Source organism: Lytechinus variegatus, chromosome 10, assembly GCF_018143015.1.
Source record: "Lytechinus variegatus isolate NC3 chromosome 10, Lvar_3.0, whole genome shotgun sequence".
Classification (NCBI taxonomy): domain Eukaryota; kingdom Metazoa; phylum Echinodermata; class Echinoidea; order Temnopleuroida; family Toxopneustidae; genus Lytechinus; species Lytechinus variegatus.
This window is the reverse complement of record NC_054749.1, coordinates 4,983,215-5,009,492: the sequence shown is the minus strand read 5'-3', so window position 1 is coordinate 5,009,492 and position 26,278 is coordinate 4,983,215. Positions and strand designations below refer to the sequence as shown.

General features: G+C 37.2%; 2 protein-coding genes across 4 annotated transcripts in view; one reads left to right on the top strand and one right to left on the bottom strand.

Moving 5' to 3' along the window:
• Positions 1 to 22,025, top strand: part of LOC121422341 (lysosomal alpha-glucosidase-like) — a 38,159-nt gene extending 16,134 nt beyond the window's left edge. For both annotated transcript variants that reach the window (XM_041617321.1, XM_041617320.1), the window contains exons 8-17: positions 492 to 605; positions 1,389 to 1,485; positions 2,084 to 2,201; positions 9,483 to 9,616; positions 12,449 to 12,600; positions 14,379 to 14,527; positions 15,825 to 15,966; positions 16,543 to 16,759; positions 18,032 to 18,246; positions 19,339 to 22,025. In XM_041617321.1, the coding sequence (XP_041473255.1) occupies positions 492 to 605; positions 1,389 to 1,485; positions 2,084 to 2,201; positions 9,483 to 9,616; positions 12,449 to 12,600; positions 14,379 to 14,527; positions 15,825 to 15,966; positions 16,543 to 16,759; positions 18,032 to 18,246; positions 19,339 to 19,401 (1,401 nt within the window). In that variant the 3' untranslated portion in view covers positions 19,402 to 22,025. The remainder of the gene's footprint in view (positions 1 to 491; positions 606 to 1,388; positions 1,486 to 2,083; positions 2,202 to 9,482; positions 9,617 to 12,448; positions 12,601 to 14,378; positions 14,528 to 15,824; positions 15,967 to 16,542; positions 16,760 to 18,031; positions 18,247 to 19,338) is intronic.
• A 2,622-nt stretch (positions 22,026 to 24,647) lies between these two features.
• The window catches only part of LOC121422244, a 28,665-nt gene continuing 27,034 nt past the window's right edge, over positions 24,648 to 26,278 (bottom strand). For both annotated transcript variants that reach the window (XM_041617153.1, XM_041617154.1), the window contains exon 11: positions 24,648 to 25,215. In XM_041617153.1, the coding sequence (XP_041473087.1) occupies positions 25,005 to 25,215 (211 nt within the window). In that variant the 3' untranslated portion in view covers positions 24,648 to 25,004. The remainder of the gene's footprint in view (positions 25,216 to 26,278) is intronic.

Below are 26,278 nucleotides of genomic sequence, written 5' to 3'. Positions count from 1 at the left end.
AATTGCAGTAGCAGTTTAAAGCTACTGAAATCCTTCTGTATGACTGGCTGATGGTGAAACTTTCAAAATAACAAGTCTAATGAAATGGGATCCAGGTGGGTGTTTCATAAAGTCGTTCGTACGTTAAGAGCGACTTTAAGAACAACTGGTGATCCTTTCTTGTGGCAAATGGTATATATTCATTAGCGATGGTTTTGCATGTAAGAAAGGATGACCAACTTTATGAAATGGCCCCCAGATCAGGGGGGTGTTTCACAAAGATTTAAGTCTAACTTAGAATGGCACTTAAAAGTTGCGTGTGGTATAAAAGGCATGACTGCATTACCATAGTCAGATCTTGCGAAGAGGATGCACAGTGACTGAGCATTTATCAATAAGATTGTATGTTACATATATGTCCGTGGGGATTTAAATGCTAGTCTACGTCATACTTGTGAAAACCTGTGTGAAAACATTTGTTCATTTATTGTCATGATTTTATTTGTTTTCAGGTTTGGCCCGGTGACACGGCCTTCCCCGACTGGTTTCATCCCAATGTCACTCGCTGGTGGCAATCTCAGGCTCAGACGTTCCACAATGATGTCAGCTTTGATGGCATGTGGCTGGTAAATAAAAAATCTTCCTTTTTTTCTTTCTTCGTGTACATCTGCAAATCATAGATTGTGGGTGGTATTCCAAAAGCCAGGGTTTGCTGTAGTTAAACCATATTTTATTAAGTGCCAGTTGTCAACTTATTCTCAAATGAAAAAAAAATGTTCTTATCCTGCTAAAAAAAATTGTCAAACAATTATTTGAGAAGTGACATTGGAAGAATAAAAATATAATGAATGTCATTTAATTTATTGCTACATCGTTATTGCCACAAATATGGAATAAATATTATGAAGCCAACATTCCATAGAAGTTTGGTTTGAAATTCTAGTTTAGACAAGGGTAAAACCTAGGTTTATATAATAATCAGAATACTACACAATGTATTTGATATACATAAATATGCTTTTTCTGTTCTGAATCTTGTATTTGAATGATAAATTTAGTCTATGGAAACTCAAATTGTCATGGTAATTTGAATATAATTGTGATCTATTTCTAGGCTAGCCAGGGCTAGGACTTAAATTTTTATTCTATGGGGCGAAAAATCACTGGCGTAAGTCCAATTGGTGAACCTTTTGTTTGGAGGGGGGGGGGGCTAGATCTATTTTTCCATCCCCCCAGTTGAATGGTATTAAGTCATTTGTGAATGTATTATGGGAATTATTTAACTTATAACAGGCAATTACTATTAGTAATGCTGAAGATGAATGATTGTCGATTTAATTGAAAGCTTACTCGTTTTTGTGTATTTTATACCTGGTAATCAGCTACAAATTTTTATTTTCTTCCTTTAGGACATGAACGAGCCTTCCAACTTTGTAGATGGGAGAGTGACAGGGGGTCAGCCTGGGTGTACCGGTAACAACTACGACAACCCTCCATTCGTTCCTGGTAAGTCATTGAAAAGTTTTGAAGATTGGCCTAACATATTTTGGTGGAATGAGAGATTTGAATACCGCTGAATAATTTCAGATGAACATTCCAGTTTGAATGAGCCATAGAAGGATAGCAGCAATCAACTACTGGGCTGTGTAAACCCTTCACTCGGGTTAAGGGTCTGAATGTGCAGCCTACTCTTGCCTTGTGTACTGGAGGCCCTCTAAAAGCAAGTTTTGTATGTGCTAGTCTTTGCATGGAGACACACTTGCTGATCAAAGTTTCATTCAGGGTCTGTGCCTGCAGACTAGCAATCAACCGCAGTGTTAAGACCGGATGTCTACAGGAGAAATCCTATCCTTTGCTAGTTTAAACATTTCTTTTTAGAGATGTCACATGAGCTAATCTTTTCTATAATGTGGTTTTCATACCTTCCAATAATTAAGTTTGGTGACTTATTGGTGACATTTTGCCAGAAATGTGTTATACAATTTGTTTTCATCCCTTTTATCTTTTTTTAAAGAAATTTGCACACTTGATGCATATGATTTTGAAAAACCATTACACTTTTTTCAATTTTTTATTCTATTTTATTAATTGGTTTCATTTTCAGGTGTTGGTGGTGGAACTTTGTATTCCAAGACGCTGTGCCCCTCGGCAAAGCAGACTGGTAACATTCATTACAATGTTCACAGCTTGTACGGATTGTCAGAAGTGATGGTCTCTTACACGTGAGTAAAATATTTGAAGTGTGTTAAGGAGCACACTTCTAAAAATATTCACAAGTGGACAACTCTCAATTTGTTTGATTTTACAAGTTTCACATTTTCACCATTATCAAGTGGGTACTTGTCAACGTTGTAATACAAACCAATAGAGAGTTATCCAGAAAATAAAAGCCTGCCATTTTGAAGCGATTTTGCAAGCTTGAGGATTGTTATGGGAAAGTTGATTGAGGATTTGAAACTTTCACATCTCTTTCATTTTGTAGCAAACTTTTGATGAAACATTGTGTGAAAAATAAACTGTTCCTTTCTGCCCTGTTCATTACGTCAAACCCCCGTTTGGAGAAAGACCGCAGTACAGATTGCAAACTGCGGTTCCAGACCCCAATTTTCATTTGAAATCTCAATAACATTTCCAAGCCCCGATAAACCCTTCTTGGCCAGGTAATCCTGTTGTCTCAATTTCACCTCCACAGGCCAGTAAATGAGCGTTGAGCCAAGGATGAAATGATAAACACAGCAGTGCTATTGACTTCTCTGCCTGTAGTAGGACCTTCGGAATGAAATTATTGTATTAGTCAGGTCCAGATTTGAGAAAAATAGACTGCCTTAGGCAAATCGTGTTAATGCTGAATTGAGAAGTGTTTTAACATAATTTGAGGGCGCTGAGGCCAGATTTCCTGTTTGCCAACCTTGATTTTGATGTTAAAATCCTCAAATTGGCAAAACAAAATGGCCGCCATTCTACACTCATTTTTAATCTATTCTGACCCCCAGAACTTGTAACAAAAATGTTTATGAATGGTTTTTGGTACTATTTTCTCAAAAATAACATACTAAAAATCCACCAGAATCCGTATCCGGGAAAGTGGTTATTTTCAAGATGGCGTCTAAGATGGCCGCCATGAACTGAAAATTAAAATAACTGGCACTTTATCTACCCTAGACACCTTTATCGGTGCATACATGTGTTCAGTGGTGGAGGGCGAAAAAGGAAAGAGTGAACATAAGCACTCCAGGGTACCTGAAAATCCAAGATTGCGTAAAAATGGCTGCCATGGCCTAAAAATTCATAATTCGTCTTTTACGTATTTTATTGTCTTTTATTTGGGTTGTATTCATTGGTGATTTCAAGGGTCAAGAAGTAAACCGAGACAAGTTACAAGGACAGTCAACAGTCCACTATATCCAAAAATCCAAGATGGCTTTTAAAAATTGGATTCTAAAATAGCTGTTGTTATCTAAAAAAACCCAAACCCGACATACTTTGTTTAATACCTGCCTTGGGCATATGATAGTGGTGTCTAACCCATGGTTTAATGGGTCAAGAAATACGTTAGGACAAGTAAAAAGACAGTCTATGGTCCTCCATGTCCAAAAATCTAGGATGGTTTGCAAAAATGAGTATAAAATGTCTCTCGTTAATTACAAGCCGACAAAGTTTGTTTAATGACCGCCTGGAGAATGTGATTTTTAGTATAACGTATGGTTTAAAGGGTCAAGTATTAGATTGGGACAAGTTACAAGGACAGTTAGTGGTTCCATTATGTCCAAAAATCCATAATGGCTTCAAAAAATGGAGTCTATACAGTGCGTCCCAGAAAAAACGAAACCGAGATTTAGCGATCATTTATCATTACTTAATCATAAATAAAATAGACAAATGACCTACCAATTTAAAGCTTAGAATCTCCTCTTTCATCTGACATTACTTACATTATTTCTCATTCACGCATGAGTGAGCAAATACAATTTGAAGAAAGGATATCAAAAACTCATTTGGCGGGGGGTATCTGGGTTTCAAAAAGAAAACCACATTTTTGAAAAGTTCAATATCTCTTCTTTAATTTGATACCTAAATTACAGAAAATGGTCAAGAAATAACAAAGTTCTGGTCATTTGAAATGAGGTTTGAATTTCAATAATTTCATAAAATGAAGAGGTTCTCCAGGCTGGCTTTCAAACTCACTCAACACTCCGTTTTGTTGACGATCAGCCATGCATTAAATCTTTTGTTCACTATGCGAAAGCTTCTGTGGGAACCGGTGAAAACACGTTTATCTCATGAAATTATGGAAATACAAGCCTTATTTCAAATGACCAGAACTTTTTTATTTCTTGACCATTTTCTGTAATTGAGGTACCAAATTAAAGAGCAGATTTTGAACTTTTCAGAAATGTGGTTTTCTTTTTGAAACCCAGATACCCCTCGCCAAATGAGTTTTTGGTATCCTTTCTTCAAATTGTTTTTGCTCAATCATGCGTGAATAAGAAATAAGCTAAGTAATATCAGATGAAAGAGGAGATTCTAAGCTTTAAATTGGTAGGTCATTTGTCTATTTTATTTATGATTAAGTAATGATAAATGATCGCTAAATCTCGGTTTCGTTTATTTTGGGACGCACTGTATAGGCCGTTCTCACCGAAAAACTGACATAGTTTGTTTAGTATCAGCCTGGGGTATATGATTTTGGTGTTTAACCCATGGTGTAAAGGGTCAAGTAATAAATAAGGACAAGTGACAAGGACAGTCAGAGGTCCAGCATGTCCAAGAATCCAAAAAGACTTCCAAAATTGGAGTCTAAAATGGCTATTGTTAACTAAAAACTGTCATAGTTTGTTTGATATCCGCCTGGGTATATGACTATGTTGTGTAACCCTTTGTTTAAATGGTCAAGTAATACATTAGGATAAGTTACAAGGGCAATCAATGGTCCTGTATGTCTAAAAATCCAAGATGGCTTCCAATTAAGGAGTCTAAAATGGATACTGATACTCAAAAATTGACATAATCTATTTAAAATCCACTAGGGAAATATGATATTGGTGTCTACACTATAGTTTAAAGGGTTGAATAATACTTTTGGATTAGTTACAATGGTATGAAGCAGTCAGTTTTGCCTATTATTTAAAGTTGGCTTTCAAAGTGAGTCTTAAATTACTTCCATCATCTAAACATAGTCATAATTAGGTGAACAAAATTTTCACTACATGTATTGTGGTTTGAAGGCTGAAATAATAATTGGAACAAATAAAAAAGATGGTCAGTTTCCTTTTCGTCGTAAAAAGTCCAAAGTGACTTCTAAAATTGCGTGAAAATGACTGCTGTCCCCTAATCATTAAACCATAGGATAGTACTGAGCACAAAAATGACGTGTCTTGAAATACTTATCAGTGAATTATGGAAATTTTGAGGTGAAAGTCTACCTCATTTTTTGTCTCACCTGCGAAGCAAGTGAGACTATAGGCGCCGCTTTTCCGACGGCGGCGGCGGCGTCAACATCAAATCTTAACCTGAGGTTAAGTTTTTGAAATGACATCATAACTTAGAAAGTATATGGACCTAGTTCATGAAACTTGGCCATAAGGTTAATCAAGTATTACTGAACATCCTATTAGAGTTTCATGTCACATGACCAAGGTCAAAGGTCATTTAGGGTCAATGAACTTAGACCATGTTGGAGGAATCAACATAGAAATCTTAACCTGATGTTAAGTTTTTGAAATGTCATCATAACTTAGAAAATATATGGACCTAGTTCATGAAACTTGGACATAAGGTTAATCAAGTATCACTAAACATCCTGCATGAGTTTCACGTCACATGACCAAGGTCAAAGGTCATTTAGGGTCAATGAACTTTGGCCGAATTCGGGATATCTGTTGAATTCCCATCATAACTTTGAAAGTTTATGGATCTGATTCATGAAACTTGGACATAATAGTAATCAAGCATCACTGAACATTTTGTGCAAGTTTCAGGTCTCATGATTAAGGTCAAAGGTCATTTAGGGTCAATGAACTTTGGCCGAATCGGGGGTATCTGTTGAATTACCATCATAACTTTGAATGTTTATTAGTCTAGTTCATTAAACTTGGACATATGAGTAATCAAATATCACTGAACATCCTGTACGCATTTCAGGTCACATGACCAAGGTCAAAGGTCAATGAACTTTGGCCGAATTGGGTGTATCTGTTGAATTACCATCGTAACTTTGAAAATTTATGGATCTGATTCATGAAACTTGTACATAAGAGTAATCAAGTATCACTGAACATCCTGTGCGAGTTTCAGGTCACATGATCAAGGTCAAAGGTCATGTAAGGTCAATGAACTTTGGCTATGTTGGGGTTTTTTGTTGAATAACCATCATATCTCTGTAAGTTTATTGGTCTCGTTCATAAAAAGTGGACATAAGAGTAACCATGTATCACTGAACATCTTGTGTGAGTTAGAGTAGTATTCAGCACTGCTGCTATATTGAACCGCGTGATGCAGGTGAGACGGCCAGAGGCATTCCACTTGTTAAAGTTTGTTTTTGGATGTTTATTTATTGTTGCACCACTACCTAATTATGTCACTAATTCTTGTAAAACATATTTTCATGATTCTTAGAAACAGAGACACCAAAATAGTGGCACTAGATGAGATATGAAGTATTGTCATTTTTGTAACAATGGTAGCCAATTTGAATGTAATTTTTGGAGCGTTCTTCAATTTTTTGATAAAATGGACAACAGTGGTTCCCTGTAATCTGTCTTCACCTACATGTATATCATATGACCCTCATGAGAAAGGCACAAAAATGTTCTTACATTGTAGGTAGATAGTATATGAACTTTGCAGCCAGATTTTTAAGAAATAGCCTATTTTTTAAGCCATCATTTTTTTTTGGGGGGGGGCAAAACTGCACCACTGATAAATCTTGAAATTTTTCCAATGTAATTTTTCCCTTTGGAATCATGATTTTTTATGTTTTATTTTATTATCGGTAGACCCCAAAGTTATTTCTACCAGGAGGATATTATATGAATTTGGACCATTTCAAAGTTACAACGTCCATTATAGACGCCATTTTGGAAGGTAATCTTGAATTCTCTGACATACTCACTATCTTGTAAACATGTCCTGATTCATTATTTGCCTTGAAAGCTTTTTGATGATTTTGATTTTGAGGATTTACTTTATTTTTGGAGTTGATAGTACAACGACTGCCGTTGTGGACGCTATGTTGGATTTCCCGGTAACATTGACAACGTTTTGTAACTATAACCTGTGTCAATAGACTTTGTTTAATCCTAACATGCCTAAGTTTCATGAAATAAGACATCTAAACCCTAAAGTTATAAAATTTCAAAAACTTAACCTCGGTTAAGATTTGATGTTGACTTCGCCGCCGCCGTCGGAAAAGCGACGTCCATGTCTTGATTCTGCTATGCAGGCGAGGAAAAAATGGCGGACATTATCGACTGACTCACCTAGATATCCAATGTGAATATGCCAGCATTGCACCCAAATTATCAAATATTTCGCCATATTATTTATCAAATCAGCAGCTGTGAATCATGGCAGCCATCTTGGAATTAAAGATGGCTGACGAATCAATCGGACACATTATGTTTGCAACCCTGGGTATCAAAAATAACGCATAGATCCCAATTTTTTAAATACTATCACCCATAAAAATCGTTTAATATGGGAAACTGCATTAAAAATGCCGCCATTTTGTTTTTTGCCGATTTGAGGATGAAAACGTCGGAATCAAGTTTGGCAAACAGCATTTTTGGGTTCAGCACCCCTGAATTACCTTAAAACAATTGATAAATCAGCATTAACACAAAATGCCTAAAGCACTTTTTCTGAGCACGTTTTTTTAAATCTGGACCTGACTATATTTGATATTTCATCACGTTTTCAAAGGCATATTGTATTCAGAAATCCAATGTTAGTCCATTTTCAATTTCGAATGAAGAAAATCGACCTCGAAATAAGGAAAGTAAGTAAATAAAATGACAGTATGCTTTGCAGGGACCGCACTTGGGCTGTGTGTTATCTTCGGACCGAGGTCAAGAAACAGGTGTTTTGATACTTAAATATTATTGCTTGGGGCAGTGGGTTGTCGTACTTGGAGAAGAGAATTGATTGAGGGATATTGGGGTATAATGTTCTCAAATGGAGGTTTTAGTCATGTTGTTAGTTCATGTTTCCAACCCAAGAGCATTTTGATTTTCTTTAAAGATTTGTTCTGATATTGCAAATAAGCCCTATGTAATTGTTTGTTAGTATACTAAACATTGCGATACAAGGATTAATGTTGCTGTGGGACAATCTAATTTTCACAAAGTTTAACTATGTATTTCCATGTCCACATTTAAAGGGGAAGTTCACCCCGAAGAAAACTTTGTTGTAAAAATAGCAGAAAAAATAATAAAAAATATTGGTGAAGGTTTGAGGAAAATCCGCTAAAGAGTAAGAAAGTTATTAGAGTTCAAAATTTAGGATTTGTGACGTCATAAACGAGCAGATGCCCCATGTGTTATGTAATGTAAAATGTATAAATTTCAAATTTTGTATGGTTCCTGATAACTTAATTTTGTTTTCTTTTCATGATCGGGTGTGAAATAGTTTGTCTAATGAAATACAAAAGTTACAGTGAAAACCATTTTTAATTTTCTGAGAAAATGACATTTCATTGATTTTTTACCATTCGCTATGTAGGAATGCTGCTCGCATATGACGTCACAAATCAAATAATTTAAATTCTAATAACTTTTTAATTATTTGATGAAATCTTCTCAAACCTTCGGCAATATTTTTTATTATTTTTTCTGCTATTTTTACAATAAACTTTTTTTCAGGGTGAACTTCCCCTTTAATGAGTTAGTGCAACTGTTTCATACCTGGCTGTTAATGCTATGAAAATATTTCTCTTCTATCACCTTAGCTATGACCCCGTTAGCAGTATTACCAGAAACTCTGATATATGTTTGTGATGGAATTGAATTGCTCATGCGTCATTGCCCTTGTATAGACTATTTCTCACCCTTTTCGCCCAATGCTACGGTCTACTGACTTTGATGCAAATCACTTGCAAAGACGTGCCTGGGGCCCGTCTTACAAAGAGTTGCGATTGATCTGATCAATCGCAACTATGGAAAGCCAGCAAAGTCAACATTTGAAATGCATGTTTGTTCAAAAAATTTCTAGCTATGAATGTGTATCCATAAAGTCATAGATTTCTTGACAATTTTGTGTGTTTTCCTTTGTTTACAAAGGACAGTTTGCAAATTTTCTGTAGAAAAATTATGACACTGATGGATTTCCATAGAGTTACGATTGATTGGATCAATTGTAACTCTTTGTAAGACAGGGCCCAGGTGTTTGTTCGCCTGATGATCGAAGCCAACAGCAGTTGGTGAAATGTCACAAGCACAGAGAATCGTAAGCTTTTACTTTGCAATTACACAGTGTCCAGTGATAAACACCTTTTCTCTTGTTTTTAGAGTGCTGGCAAACATCCGTAAGAAGCGTCCCTTCATCATCTCTCGTTCAACCTTCCCATCGTCCGGGAAGTACGGCGGTCACTGGTTGGGGGATAACGCTAGTCAATGGCCTGAGATGCATTCATCCATCACAGGTAAAACCATGTCCCTCCTCTATCTTGTAAAGCCTTCACTGACTGCCCCTGAGGGAAAGCATTGTTTTAAAAAAGTGACTCTCAATTATTGAAATCGCAAAGGGTGCAAAACACCTGTGCAAGGCTTATATTTGGTTGCATGATACCCGCATCACACCAATACTAAGAAACCTACATTGGTTACCAATACGGGAGAGAATAGCATTCAAAGTCTTACTTATTGTATACAAAGCACTTCTTGGTCAAGCCCCTGGCTACATTACAGAATTATTGAGGTATAAAACCAGTAATCGTGGTCGCAATTTACACAGTTCAACGGATCCTCTGCTTTTGCAGATTCCATCCTTCAAAACAAAAGTGACGCTAGGTAATCGAGCATTTGCTTGTGTAGCCCCCAAGCTCTGGAATAGCTTACCCCTGGAAGTAAGGAAAGCACCATCAGTAAACAACTTTGAATCAAAGCTCAAAACACATCTATTTAATTAATAACAACCATTTTAGGAGTCCTATAAAGCGCAGTAGAATATATTTGTAATGGAATAGTTTCTGCACTCTATAGATGTATATATTATTATTATTACTATTATTATAAAATACTTCTTTTTGTCTTCCCTGTTCAGACAAGAAGTAAATCAGCGATCGCATGCAAAGTTGCAATTAATTGCAAAAGAAGTTATGATTGAATTTTTGACCTGAAATTGACTTACAATTGATTGCAAGTTTCTTTCAACACTCCATTAGTCTTTCAGTGCTTTGCAACTTTTGAAAAAGCGCTTTAATGATAAGAAGGAATTATTGTTTTTGTCTCACCTGCGAAGCAGAGTGAGACTATAGGCGCCGCTTTTCCGACGGCGACGGCGGCGTCAACATCAAATCTTAACCTGAGGTTAAGTTTTTGAAATGACATCATAACTTAGAAAGTATATGAACCTAGTTAATAAAACTTGGCCATAAGGTTAATCAAGTATTACTGAACATCCTATTAGAGTTTCATGTCACATGACCAAGGTCAAAGGTCATTTAGGGTCAATGAACTTAGACCATGTTGGAGGAATCAACATCGAAATCTTAACCTGAGGTTAAGTTTTTGAAATGTCATCATAACTTAGAAAATATATAGACCTAGTTCATGAAACTTGGACATAAGGTTAATCAAGTATCACTGAACATCCTGCATGAGTTTCACGTCACATGACCAAGGTCAAAGGTCATTTAGGGTCAATGAACTTTGGCCAAATTGGGGATATCTGTTGAATTCCCATCATAACTTTGAAAGTTTATGGATCTGATTCATGAAACTTGGACATAATAGTAATCAAGCATCACTGAACATTTTGTGCAAGTTTCAGGTCTCATGATCAAGGTCAAAGGTCATTTAGGGTCAATGAACTTTGGCCGAATTGGGGATATCTGTTGAATTCCCATCATAACTTTGAAAGTTTATGGATCTGATTCATGAAACTTGGACATAATAGTAATCAAGCATCACTGAACATTTTGTGCAAGTTTCAGGTCTCATGATTAAGGTCAAAGGTCATTTAGGGTCAATGAACTTTGGCCGAATCGGGGGTATCTGTTGAATTCCCATCATAACTTTGAAAGTTTATGGATCTGATTCATGAAACTTGGACATAATAGTAATCAAGCATCACTGAACATTTTGTGCAAGTTTCAGGTCACATGATCAAGGTCAAAGGTCATTTAGGGTCAATGAACTTTGGCCGAATTGGGGATATCTGTTGAATTCCCATCATAACTTTGAAAGTTTATGGATCTGATTCATGAAACTTGGACATAATAGTAATCAAGCATCACTGAACATTTTGTGCAAGTTTTAGGTCTCATGATTAAGGTCAAAGGTCATTTAGGGTCAATGAACTTTGGCCGAATCGGGGGTATCTGTTGAATTACCATCATAACTTTGAAAGTTTATTGGTCTAGTTCATTAAACTTGGACATAAGAGTAACCATGTATCACTGAACATCTTGTGCGAGTTAGAGTAGTTTTCAAAGTCAGCACTGCTGCTATATTGAACCGCGTGATGCAGGTGAGACGGCCAGAGGCATTCCACTTGTTTATTATTTGTGATTAGATAACCAAAGTTTCATTTGATAAAGTGCAGAATAATAAGCAGTCGGTTGAAATTAGATCCTCTCGACATTAGCCTAATATTAGACCATGGAATGGTTGAACCAAATGGCAATTTCACAAAGTTGATAATACTCCAAGTTGGTGAAGCCATGACAGTGTTACATGTAGCTGATCTGAGAATGAGACCAATTGCTAATAGACCAAGTGGAAGTAAATGTATGTGTAAACCATTGAAATAAAATGTGTAACATGGAATGGAAACAATGGAAAACACTCCGTCCCTCGGATAGGACGTTAAATGGAGGCCACGTGTAGAAGAGAGTCACCACGTTTGCATGTTAAGAACCCACTGCACTATTCGTATAAGAGTAGGGGGAAACCCCGGTGTAGTGGTCCACCTGCACTCCCCCCAATAAGTTATATCGGGAGGAGAGACCTGCAGGTCATAGTGATTCAGTTCGCTTTTGCCTCCCAGGCACAGGTGATGCCAAACAAATAATAGTAACAGCTAGCATGTACATGTATTCATTTGTGCGCATACGTTGGTCCTAAAAAGGACCACCCACACTCGGCATTTCAACGATTGTATTCTTCTTCAAGAGAATGCCCATGGAAGAATACACGGTGTACAGTGAAACCACTACACTATTTCTTCCTCGCCATGGAAACCTTCAGAAGTTAAAAATGTATAACTCTGGATTACGTGCATTACCTCTTTCTCTTTTTCTTTTTCTTGCCAGGTATTCTCAACTTCAACATGTTTGGTGTCCCGATGGTAGGAGCGGATATCTGCGGTTTCAATGGGGACACCAATGAGGAGCTGTGCACGCGTTGGATGCAGCTGGGTGCATTCTACCCGTTCTCCCGCAATCACAACACTCTCAATGCCAAGGTGGGTCTTTTATAATATAATTCTAATTATTCTGATAAATAATAATGAAATAATGCTAAAGCATTCCAGTTTAGCTTTCCGTTCCATTTTAGCTTTTCATTCCAGTTTAGCTCTTGGATCTGCAAGAAGAATTATCTCATCAAGTACATGTATCAAGTAATATGCAACATTAATAGTACTTTATAATATAGCTGTTCTAAGCACTGCATACCATTATCCAAGCTTTAGCATGGCTACCTTGATCAGGCACTGAAGCATTCAAGGAATTCCTTCCTGACAGGTACCAATTTACCTACCTGGGTGAAGAGTGGCAAATGTACATACATTTAGAAGCCTTGCCAATCGATGGGAGTGCTGCAGTGGGGTATGGTTCCCTGGCCCTGTGCTTCAAGGTCTGGAGACTTATCCACCGAGCCAAAACACCTATTAAACCAGTATGCCATAGCCTTTTTGATCAGGGGAATGTTTCATGAAAGGACTTGTCGGACAAAACGTCTTACAAGTCCAGTTTTATCCGACAGTTTCCGTAGTAATAGTGGTTCATAGCCATTTAATCAAAATCAAGGAAGGTTGTCAGATCTTCCAACTTGTCGGGAAAAAAATGTTAATGAAATGCTCCCTAGCCTTTTCTCAAGGCCCAAGCTACTCATGTACAGTAGTTCCCGACACCTTATGCAGGTTGCAATATTTTGATCAAATAGTCTTTTTATATCTCTCATATCCTCTAATATATAAATATCAAAAAATGATTGGTCACTAGGTGCTCAGGTGACAAAATATATTTTTCCACTGTATTTTAATTATGATTATAGTAATCCGCTCTGAGATAGCGCTTAATACGTCGGAACGACGTGTCTAAGCGCTTTACAGATATATTATATCAGTCATCGCATTCAATCAGTCATTCGCGACACAATGTGTTCACATCCTCCACTCCCTGGGGAGTATTCCAGTCAGTTGCCAGTAAGGCGCACACAGTACTGGACAAGCTACAATGACTTTCACATCCTACTGGGTACCCATTTAGCACCATTTATTTTGTGGGGTAAAACTATTCAGAATTATTAAGCATGCGCAACTCTTCCCTGAGGGAAAATATCAAACTGTTCAGAGCCATTGCTGAATCTTGGGTACAGCGTACAGCGTGTTGTCTCCGTTGGGGAAACCATTGTGGTGTAGCAATGCAGACACAGGTCAGATTCCACTGAGTGCAGTGGCTGGATAGATTTCACTTAAAATGCGGGTATGGACCGACCAGGACAAGATTTCAGAGATTTATTGTTCAATATTAAAGGGGGGATGTAAAACAAATACCCCAGACTGATTGATTGATTTTATTTGTCAAGAATATCAAAGGTGATCACAATGAATTTGAAAAATACCTTGATAGGATAGCCCATGGAAGCCGAAAGGGTCCAATTGTTAGTATAAATCATTAATAAATTGTAAAAACAATGACGTTTGTTTAGAAAGTATTGGTGGGAATTATTTACCCTTGGCTGGACTGGCAATACAGCTTTATTTTCCTCTTGGTTTTGCACCTCGGAAAAAATAGTACTTGCTGGTCCAACATCCTATAAATAACTCTCCAATATACTTTCTCAAAGCCTGATATGTTTGTATTATATAAAATCAATGGAATGATGAATATTTTTCTTTTTTTCATGCCACAAGTTTTTACAACAGAGGGATGCAATTTAAACAAGAGACTTTCATAATATATTTGAATATTATTTAGTAGCTCTTGATCAAATCCCTTCAATATGTCAATATTTTAGGACCAAGATCCAGCGATTTTCAGCAAGGCCAGCCAAGACTCTAGCAGGAATGCTCTTCACATGCGATACTCCCTTCTTCCATATCTTTACACACTGTTCCAAAGGGCCCATGTTAATGGGAGTATGGTAGCCAGACCATTGTTCTTCAAGTAAGTTCCTTTCTCTTTCTTCTTTTCCTCCTTTTTGTCCTTTTCTTTCTTCCTCTTCTTATTCACCTTCTCCACCTTCCTCCTCCTATTTCTCCTCCTTCTTCCTTCTCCTCCTTCTCCTTCCTCCTCTTCCTCCTTCTTCTCCTCCTTGTCCCTCCTCCTCGTCCTTCTCCACCTTCTCCTTCCTTCTCCTTCCTTCCTTCCTTCCCCTCCTCCTCTTTATCTTTCTCTTCTTCTTTCTCCTCCTCTTCCTCCTCATTTTCCTTCTTCGTCTTCTCCTCTTTCTCCTCCTCATCTTTCTCTCCTACTCTTTATTTTCCTATTCCCTATTCTTCATCTTCCAGTAGCATGTGTAAACCTCCAAGGAATAGCAAAGCAAATCATGAATATGCATATTTTCCTCTTCCTAAGAGATTTTTTCTTTCTTAAAGATTTATGATACAATTTTCTTTTATGTGTGATGTACATGTGCCTTTATACAACAGTTGAAAAATGTGTTTTCAGGCACCTTATCAGAAGTAAGAGCTGCCTCTTTCCTGCAGGAATCTAAAAACTGGCAAACAGATATGGGGTATGGGGGCCATGGACTGGACCCCCCCAAAAAAAAAATCATGACCAGGAAAAAAGGAGAAAAAGAAAGAGAAGGAACAGGGAAAAATGTGAATTATGATACCATTATGTATAATGTCAAATCCATCAAAAAAATATTTTTTGTAATAAAAAAGTTGAGTTTCTTGCTCGCTTGCTTTGTTCACTTGCAGCATTTTTAAAATCAGTTTTGCCCCATATTCCATGTCTGGCCCCCTCAAAATTATTTTCTCATTTATATGCTACCGAATCCAAGGAATCCTTCAAGCGGCCTTTCTTTACCAATGCTCACATTTTCCTCATAGACCTTGGAATGCAGGAAAGCCGCTTTAAAAAATGCATAAAGCAATTTTAGTTGGACCCCTGCTGAAAGACACGGCACAGACTTTTGAAAAGTTTCCTCTGTATCAATTTGTTGACACGTTTGGTTTTCTCAAATCATGGTTGCATTTCATTAATTCATTTCAAAGTAGTTATTGCATTGACTCCTGTATGTTATAAAACACATCTGGCGGTTGGTTTGCTTTAAAAAATCTTGTGACCATTCATACAATGATGCTTATTGACTCTGTTCGACACCAGAAGTCGACAGAAGGAAACAAGCCTTGGTGAGCAGTAGTTGGCCAGAGCAGGGAAAAGGTCAAATTGATTGATTTCTACCACTCCAGCAGCACAGTCATTTATCACTCCTTTTTCTTTTTATTTCCAGTTTCCCTCGTGATCCGTCCCTTTACAAAGTTGACACCCAATTCATGCTTGGTGGCGCTGTGCTTGTTAGTCCTGTCCTTACCCAGGGGGCCACATCTGTCTCAGCCACCTTTCCACCGGGTCGATGGTACAGCAATTCACCAGTAAGTCACTTGGGATTTTTTTTGTTTTATGGAGGAGTTCAGAGCTAGAACTCCTTCCGCAAGAACATACTAGCCAGGGGGGGTACTCAAATTATTTTTTGACGGGAATGTGCCTCACGAAACTCTGAAATGGGGGTCTCAGGAACTGACTAAAATGGTAAAGTACGGAGTCTTGGGAACTAAATATATACTGTGCGGTGTGAAAAACGGTCTATGCAATGGGATTGCGGCACTGTAGGTATAGCTCTGTGCATGCGCTAACCATGCATGGAGCAGCTACTAGTTGTATGTAGGGAGTTGCGAAGCTATATTTGCAACCTCTCACATGGGTTTCCTCGCGCTTGACAATTTTGTCAGGGCTGGGGAACTGAGATGCTTCGTAATGGGGGTCTTTCGAGCAGGGCTGGGCAGCTTCTGAACTTTGATCATTCGTAGTATCTAGAGAACTGAAAATTATGTCTGAAAAGTGGGGTCATCAAAGCAATACGTCCACGTACCACCAACTACTCCACGACACCTTCATCAAATATATATATCAATTATACCAAATTTATTCCTATTTCCTTTTTTTTTTAGGAGCCACCTCTGACGTTCAACAAGTCCACCTCCATGTCATTAGACGCCCCTCTCGGCAAGATCAATATACATTTTAGAGGGGGCTACATCATTCCCACGATGGCGCCCGAGACGACGACAACTGCGACAGTCAAAAATCCTGTCACGCTCCTTGTGTCATTAGATGAAAGTGGGAATGCCAAAGGTCACATGTATTGGGATGATGGAGACGAGATTGGTAAGATCAGGTCCAGTTGGATCATGACCTTCATCAGGGGCGGGGCTAGGCAGCAGTGATAACAACCACCCCCCCCCCCCTCCTTCCCCCGTTGAATTTTATTGGTCAGGAATGGTAACTGCCTGATAAAACAATTTTTTTCAGATGAAACATCCAACAAGTCCTTTTAATAATGAAATGATTCCTAGATCTCCATGTAGATCTGTGATGATATGATAAAACTTCACTTTGATTTTAAGAGTTTGTTCAAAAGTTCTTGCTCATTGGTTTTATTATTTTTCAGTAGTTACATGTATTATAATAATAATACAACACAGCATTTATTATGCGCCATCTATCTAGTAAACTATTCCGAGGTGCAGAAAAATGATTATCAGTAGAAGTAGTAGTCTAATATGGATATCAGTGTTTGTAGATTTGCATTCCATGATTTTGTCAAATATTAAAGATTGGATCAGTCTATACTTGTCATAAAAATAAAGAATTTTCTTTAAAAATGATAAATAGAATAGAGTGTATTAAAGCAGTGTTATAAAATGGTAATATGGATCCTAATCAGTGATTGACTGAATTCAGTCACATGACCAGCCAATTATTTAGCCATCAGGAGGCCATTTCATAAAGCTGTTTGTAAGTTCAGAGCAACTTTAAGAACGACTAGTGAACCTTTTTTACACGCTAAATAATCACCAACAAATAGTTAATGGTGAATATCATTTACGAGACAGGATCACCAGTCTTTCTTAAATTCGTTCTCAACTTACAGCTTTATGAAACACCCCCCCCTCCGGAAAATATCCTAATGACCAGTAGTAATGCCTAGTTCTATTAACCATTCATGTTTTTTTTTAAGGCTGATTCATCAAATAACTGATCCGCTTCTTGTATTAAAAACAAATAATACAAAGTATTTTTCTTAGAATTACCTACACTTGTTCCCCTTAAAACCCCCCTAACGCCCTCTGCACTGCCACGGACATGCTGCAATACTCTTCAAAAGGTACCTCATCGGTGTTATTTGTACTCATGCACTAGATGATGTTTATTGAATATGAATGTGCAATTTGTACAAAATTGAATTTTTGCTTGAAATTGAAATTTGTTTTGGTTTTTAGTTCTGCACCCTTGTAAACTTGTTTATCATGGCCTCACTGAAAAAAAAAGCTTCATGCTAATTGTGGGCAACAACTATATTCATGTATATTGCATATTTTTAATGGTGAATAAAATAATCCAAACAAAAAATGATGGAGATTGTCGCATTCTTTTTAGGCTCTTACGAGAATGGAAAGTACAGCTCGTGGAGTTTCAGAGCCAAGAGCAACGGGCAGCAGAATTCTGTGACGAGTTCGGTCGATTACGACGGATTCGCTGGATCCTCGAAGATGATGTTCAAGGGAGGGATCATCCAAGGCGTCACTGCCAACCCTACCACAGTCACTCTGAATGGTCAGAGATGTAACGATACATATGTGGAACATGCACAGGTACAGTCAAGAAGATTTCATTCAGTCGGAAGTCAAATTCTAGAGATTTATAAACTAAGCGTAATAACAATAACAACAACAATTTAACCTCTGAAGGTTTCCATGGCTAAGAAGGAAGAATGTAATGGTTTCATGGTACACCATGAATTCTCCTGTGGGCATACATTTATGTTGGTCCTGAAAAGGACCGTCCAAACACGATTTTTCGACAAGCGTGTTCATGTCATATTTCAGGAGTTGCTTGCACATATATATCAATGCAATCAATGATAATAGGCATTTATAGAGCACCATCTATCTAGAAATATTCTATTCCGAGGCGCATTGTTATTGTTATTATTACCCCGGCTTTAGCTCAAGCTGCCTTTCAGCGCTCATGCATTCAAGGAATTAATCCTACCCATTCACCTCACCTGGGTTGAGTGCAGCATGTTGTGGATAAATTTCTTGCTGAAGGAAATTACGCCATGGCTGGGATTCGAACCCACTGTTTAAAGTCAGAAGACTTAACGACTGGGCCACAACAAATAAAAGCCAGCTCATGATCTCATTACCCTTTCTCTCTGTCCCACATAATTATCATTCCACTATCATGACCTGGAACCTCGATCATTAGATCGGTGGATAGCGGGATAGGAATTGTTAGAAATCGGGGTAGCGTAATGACAATGTTATGAAGAGGGGGTAAGATCCGGCATTTTATTCAGATTGGCATGATCGGATAAGAATTTTGAACACGTTCAAAATTTCATGTCGATCTTCCCTATCAGAAAACGTGCATTTTGAATTGTGGGGGAGGCATGAAAAGCCTAAGCAACACGGCATGCAGTCCTGGAATGAGCATAAGGTCTTTTCTGGCTTGCTAACAGCGGCACTCGGACATAATGAACCCCCCTTTCTTTGGAAAATTTTTATTACTGCAAAGAATTTTTTCCCCCGATCCTGCCCGATCTGAAGGTTTGTTAAATCAGCAAAGTGGAAAATTTCTGATTTGGGTTACACACATGGCATCACTGGATGTTGCAATGACCCGATGAAATACCTGAAATTGCCTAGTTTCCTAAACAATAATTTGTCTTTTTTTCTTGACAGTTGCTTGACGTTGAATGTCCGCCAGTTCCTTTCAACAAGCCTCTGACATTGCAGTGGGATTAGAAACCATGCCAGCACCTCTATCTCCAAGACGGATGGACGATCAATTAATGTTTTGATTTAATTCAGTGTGACAGACACTTCTTTCTGGGTTATCAAATGAATATGTTTATGGAAGTAATTGTTTACTTCTAGATATGTATATTGGTATTTCAAAAGGAATATTAATGGATAAAAGCGTGTGTATTACATGAACATCTGAAATGTGGGTAGAGACATAAATGACTAGTTTCTAATTCCAAATCAACTTAGAAAGTAAAAGTGAAGTTAAAAGAAACCTTGATTTTAAAGTGTACGTGGCTTAATGTACATGAATGCGTAAAAGGAAACCATATTGTCTTTCTGTAGCCATACATGTATGTATAATATGTGTATCAGGGGCCCATCTTACAAAGAGTTAAATTGATTATGGAAATCCATCAATGTCATCAATTTTTCGAAAGGAAATTCGCAAAATGTCCTTTGAAAACAAAGGAGAACGCACCAAACTGTCAAGAAATCGATGAATTTATGAATATACGTCATATCTAGAAAATTTCTTGAACAATCATGCATTTTATATGTTGACTTTGTTGGCTTTCCATTGTTGCGATTGATCAATTGAAACTGTTGATGTAAGATGGGCTCCTGGTCATTTTTTTTTCAATGAAAAGGTACATTAATCATGACTAGGGATATTGAGTTACATGTACCTATATGAATTTTTATCAAGCTAATGAATACTTTTATGTTAAAAATTATAAACTTGCATGTATTAAGTGCAAACATGATTTATCATTCTATTGATCGAACACATCATACATGATCTGCATTGCTCAAAGTGATGCATTTTCCTGTCAAAGTTTGTATGATGTTGTCAAAAACATTCAAAATGTGTTAGAAATTGCAAAAAGAAAAATTTGTGCAATCTCAAATTCTTCGGGTAATAGGTGCTTTATACATGTATTTTGAGTTTTGTTCCCTTAGTTGAATGAAGAATTATAAATGGCTTCATATTTTGTCTATTTTTGTAACTTTTGTAAATTTCCATCAGATCATGCCTGCTATCGCTAATGATATTTTAATCGTGTGTAATATGATTTGTACCGATTCGTTTTTCGATGTGAAAATTGTGTGTTTTTGTCACTATGCATGATCAATGAGATCGCCCAGCCTCTGGGCCAGTGATTAAATTCTAACAGTAGTCAAAACATGACTTCCTCCTATTAAAATCAAAATACATGGAGCATTAATTTTCTAGATTTTGAAACAGCTTTTTTCACTGTGAAAGTGTTTCTACACTTCTGGGATAACTGTTGTATAAAAATAAAATTGATTTTTAATTCAATCCATGCATGAGTGAGCACATGTCAAACACTTGCTTATATATTTTTAAAGTTTTCAGGTTACATATCTTTTTTTTTCCTTATTGAGATTGCATTTTTGGATGTCCTGTCATTTATTTCAGTGTGTGCTCACTGATCTTTACCAAAACAAACTACCTCTTGTGTTTATATAATTGAAATAGACAACACACAAGTCAATTACATACTGTATAGTGTGGCCGGGAACTACTGATCAAGATAAATTGCTCAAAACCGTTTCAGTGAAAAAGATCTTTACAATTTGATTTGGGGGAAATTAATTTTTGTGTTGTCGGTACTTAATTTGCAACTGAATCATTGTTAAGGGTGCATTTCACGAAACTTTTAATCAGTTTCAAGAGTGAAATGAAATCTTCCATGTAGATCCTATAAAGCCAATCACGACATCTTAAGCATTGCTACTTATAGTGGACTTGCCGTTGATAGCGATGCGTTTGTTGCTCGACATAGATGGTATCATTTCCTTTCATGGACAGACTTCAAATCCATGATTTCAAGAGAAGCTTGAAAAATTATCAGTACCGATTATAAAGATGGCAAGTAAGATGTATTGAGATGTTTTGTTGCATGAATTATATTTTGTTGCTGTACAACTTGCGACTTTGAATCAATTATGAAATGTTTCAGTTTTCTCTGTTGATCAAGATTTTGATCAAGTAGTCTTCCTCTTATATTTTTCTCTTATTTTGATTTCATCTTGAATCCATACTTCAAGTGGATCTTACTACTGCAGATAAGGCCCGTTATGCCACTGCCGTGGGGGGGGGGGTGATAGCTTGTTGGTTCAGTAGTCCATTGCATACATTTTAAGCATCATAGCAATGGTGGCAGTCTCATATTGTCTGGAAACAGTCTCCTGATACCTGTGAAGAACTCTTTCAAGGCAAAAGAAAATTGCTACCCATTTTTTTAGTTCAATTTTAGTTTATTCTAAGCTGCTGTAAAAATATTTAAATTTTGAGATACAAGGTTTTATCAGCACAGCCAAGATATATCAACAGAAAATGCACATCACTTATTTAGTGATTCATATTACATTAATTAAGCTTTAAAAATATATAAATTTCTTTCCTAATAACAGTTGGCTAATGAAAGTATTACAAAAGAGTAACAATTCAAATTCACTTACAGTAACCGCTGACAAGAATGCTTGGAAGACGGGAGCAGTCCGTGTCCAGTGCAGAGAAATGTGGTGTAACTTAGCTTGAAAATACAAGAAACTGCCACACCTGAATAACAAGTACAAAAACATGCCGTCGTTGCCAAATCCTGATGCTACCAACCCCAACAGGCCAGCTTCTGCAGCTGCTGTAAGAGAATACTTGCCTCTCTCATTCCTAAGCTTTAAGTGAACTCATCCTAAGGTTCCTCCCACATTAGAATTTTCATCTATACCAAGCTATTGTAATACTGCCATCAAGACTCTGAATACTCCTATTATTCAATAGGCATCAGAATTTAGAACATGCCAGAGTCATGCAAAGGTATGTAAAACATAAGAAAATGTTAATAAGCCTACTGCATTGCATAACTCTGTTTAAATGAAAGAGACATGTAATAATAATAATAGGCATTTATATAGCGCCATCTATCTAGAAATATTCTATTCCGAGGCGCGTTGTTATTATTACCCCGGCTTTAGCTCGAGCTGCCTTTCAGCGCTCATGCATTCAAGGAATTAATCCTGCCGGGTACCCATTCACCTCACCTGGGTCGAGTGCAGCACAATGTGGATGAATTTCTTGCTGAAGGAAATTACGCCATGGCTGGGATTCGAACCCACGACCCTCCGTTTCAAAGTCAGAAGACTTATCCACTGGGCCACAATGCTCCATATGACCAAGACAAACTATTTGGATCACAGCACAGTAATTTTCATTAGCCCCCAGAATTACATGTAGTGTTTAGCACGTCTTCATGACATCATCATCATATCATTATAGGGGTACTGGCAGGAAATAATTCCTCAAAAGGCTGTGTGCACCTGAATCGGTTGCCTACATATATGTAGCTTAGCAGGGCCTGCTGGCAGAAGAGTTTTCGGAACTGAAGTGGCTACCCTGGGTAAATGTGCCGTTTTTATTATTATCTTCTGAAATAAGAATACATAAAGAATGGAAAGAAACTGGCACTTTGGATCTCAAATAAACTTTATTTCAAATAAAAGTATATACAGCTAACAATGTATCAATGGTGTAAGTACATTAAGTAAATTAAATTTTGATAATTATTTTAATATATAATAGTACTTAATCATACTAGAAAGACAAGCTTATCATCGGAAAGTTCTAGATTCTAGATGAATTGATTTTTTTTTTCAAGCATAACTGTGAGAAAGTTAATCACAATCAGGATTATGTAATTGAGAGAGATACTGTGTTTTTATGAAATAAATTCACATTAATTTTGCAATTTGATGCTTGCAACTGTTATTTTTCTTTTTGTTTCAAGAGTTGAGAATGAGATGGAGTGACTGAGATGTCAGTGAAATCAAAAATGGAAAGTACCTTGAATACAATTTAATTCATTTCAAAATGAATACTCAAAACTCTTTACCTAAAATGGCTCACTCTTGGCAGTATCGGTAAATGCAAGCAAATGTACTTTAAAAACAAAATCAATGTTTAATATGATGCATATTAATAATCTGATTTTATATAGCACTTACATCTCTAAGCACTTCATACTATTTCCCCAGTCATTGGATTCTGGCTTGCTGGCATATGGTGCATGCATAATTTCCACTCCCTGGGGAGCATTCTAGCAATAACCAGTCGAGACACTCTCATTGCTATCGAGCTGATGACATTGATGTTCGAATCGTACCATATTTCATACAGCTTATAATTCACAATCAAACCAAAAGCTACTTTGTTATAGAGCAGTCTTTGACTAAATTAAGGCACCAGAAACACCCTCAAATGGTTCAAAGCTGTATCATAAATATAAATGAATCTTTCTAAAATAACTATATGGTGCTTTAACGTGCCTATCGAGGCCGGGGTATTTTGGGAGTTCCTATGGCCGGGGGGGGGGGCCTCCCAGCCCCCCCCTAAGATCTCGGCCGTCGACCGCGTGATCGCGCCGAAAATTGGCACACGGGTTGCCTGGGACATAATCTACAAGATTGTATAGTAATTTATTTCATGCGAATTGCTATTAAGTGATTATGCTAATTTATGCGTAATTAGTATGCGAAATCATACTTTTTCCTCTAACTTCCTAAATAAAGCTCCAAATGTACTAATTTTTGGTATAGAAACTCTTTGTGGTGTCCTAAGCAAGAGTACATGAAAAAAATGTGATATCAAATCATTTTCTTATGTATTATATTGTTTTTTGCAATTTCTTATGTATTTCTTTGTTTTTTGACCTTTTGTTTTTCATTGTTTTTTTCAATGAAATTTGTTGGGGACTCTTCTGTGATCATAAAAAGCATAAAATGAATACATTTAGACTAGCAAAACTAAAAATAATCATACATTTATGAAATTTGGTTGAAAACACAATTTGCATTGACTTTGTACACGAAATCACGTTTTTGAGCAATTTTCGGTCTGACATGCACTTACATAATGTTGCGTAATTTCGGAACCACATACCCGGGTGACGCAAAATTGGTCTCAAAAGTTGCGCAAGACTTGAAAGTAAAAACTCAGCGAGCGGCGCGGTCAAAAAATTTCGCACGGCGAAAATATCACGCGATTCGTTGAGGGGGGGCCTCCGAGGCCCCCCCCCCGGCCTAGATAGGGTTAAGGTGCCTGGAAAAAATTGATCATCATGTATTATGAGAATTAAAAATTCAAAATATTTTCAACTTATACTGTTCAAAAAGCAAGGGTGGTGAAGGGGGGTGACTGCCCCTATCCCTTTTTTCACTTCTGATCTTCCAAAATCGGCATCTCCATAATAATGGGGGATTGGGAAGCCAATGAAACTTTTATGCAGGTACCATAGCTCAGTCAATACATTGGTGATCTTGCATTCTGGTAACCCAGGAGCCACTTGGTGCACTGCTGCCCTTTGGGAAGGCATTCATCTTTATGATATAGGTCCCTCAGAGGGGACTTCGAGCCTTTGGTCCTCTGGGCAACTTGTTTGCAAGCTTTCTTCCTTCATTACCAAACAGGTAAACAAATCACTACCATTATCACCATCACAGGCAGTGCAGACTGCCTTTAATCAAAGTGCAGTTCAATTAAAAAAAAATAATGAATACATTAAACATTCTATTGCAGCAGTTCAAAAGTTCCTTTCATAAATACTGACACAGCCATCCGCACCGAGCAGCAAGGTCTTGGCATCCAGCATACACAGTGGAGTAGAGCTCTGGGGTGGGTCAAGGCAGGCCTCTAGTAATAAACGGCTGGAGTAGAGATCCCAAAGACAGGTGTGGCCATTCGTCAAAGAAGCTGCTATGGTCTTATCAGGACACATCGACACGTCACAGATTCTGAATACGGTTTGTGTGATGGTAAGAGAGGTGTGAGAATAAAAAGAAATACAAATGAACATTATACCTTGACTGTGTATTAAATATAAGGTGATTGATAACTCATATACTAGTACATGTATGCTATGATAAATCTGGAGTACATGGCAAAACATCTTGAAAACAGGAAAAAATGTAGGATTTTGAAAAGTACACTGATTGAGCTCTTGGATCCAAGAATCTATACAGTACAGAAGTGCGATGTCATCAATTTTCACTCTTTGAATTTCAGCGTTTTGATACCATATTTTGGTAGAGCATGGTGAAAAACATGTACCTCCACAACCCATATTTGGTTGAAATCGGTCCATGGGGGACTTAGGTATGGCCTCATGAATGAATACATATTAGCCCCATTGAAGTCAATGCATTATTGGCCTGTTTCTAAATTTCAGGAACCAGGCCAGTAATACATTGATATTGTATGAGATCCAGCAGAAAAGCTGTTTTATTTTCAAAAGAACAGTGAGTTGTCACACTAAAAAAAGCCCAAATTTTTTTTCCCTGAAATATTAAGTTACTCTGTGAATACCTATTGGTTTCATTTTTCCTGTAATTGTATGTGACTGTTATACATTTTGATGCCATCACTCAGGACTTGTTAGGCCGGCCGTTGGTTTTGACTGGTATGATTTTTTCATAAAGAATAAAACTACTAAACTACTACTACTATCAAATAATGCTTTCTATTTAATCAACTCCAACCCTATTGACCTATCACCGACATAGTTTTTACTTTCACTCCTCCCTTTAAATTGAATTCACCCTGTTCCACATGCCTTTGTATTCTTGTAACTACATTCTTCAAATATTCCTGATATCCAAAATGTATAAATACCATTAAACTCTGTTTATGATTTTAGGCTGATGATGAGGTGTGAACATTGAAACATGTTCTGTTTATACACATGGGCATTTTCACGGTAACTGACATTACATGGCACAATTTTACACACTTTTGATTGTGTGTAAGATTATCTCTAAAGCAACAAATGATGGGAGTTTGCTTTCATTATGTTCTTAT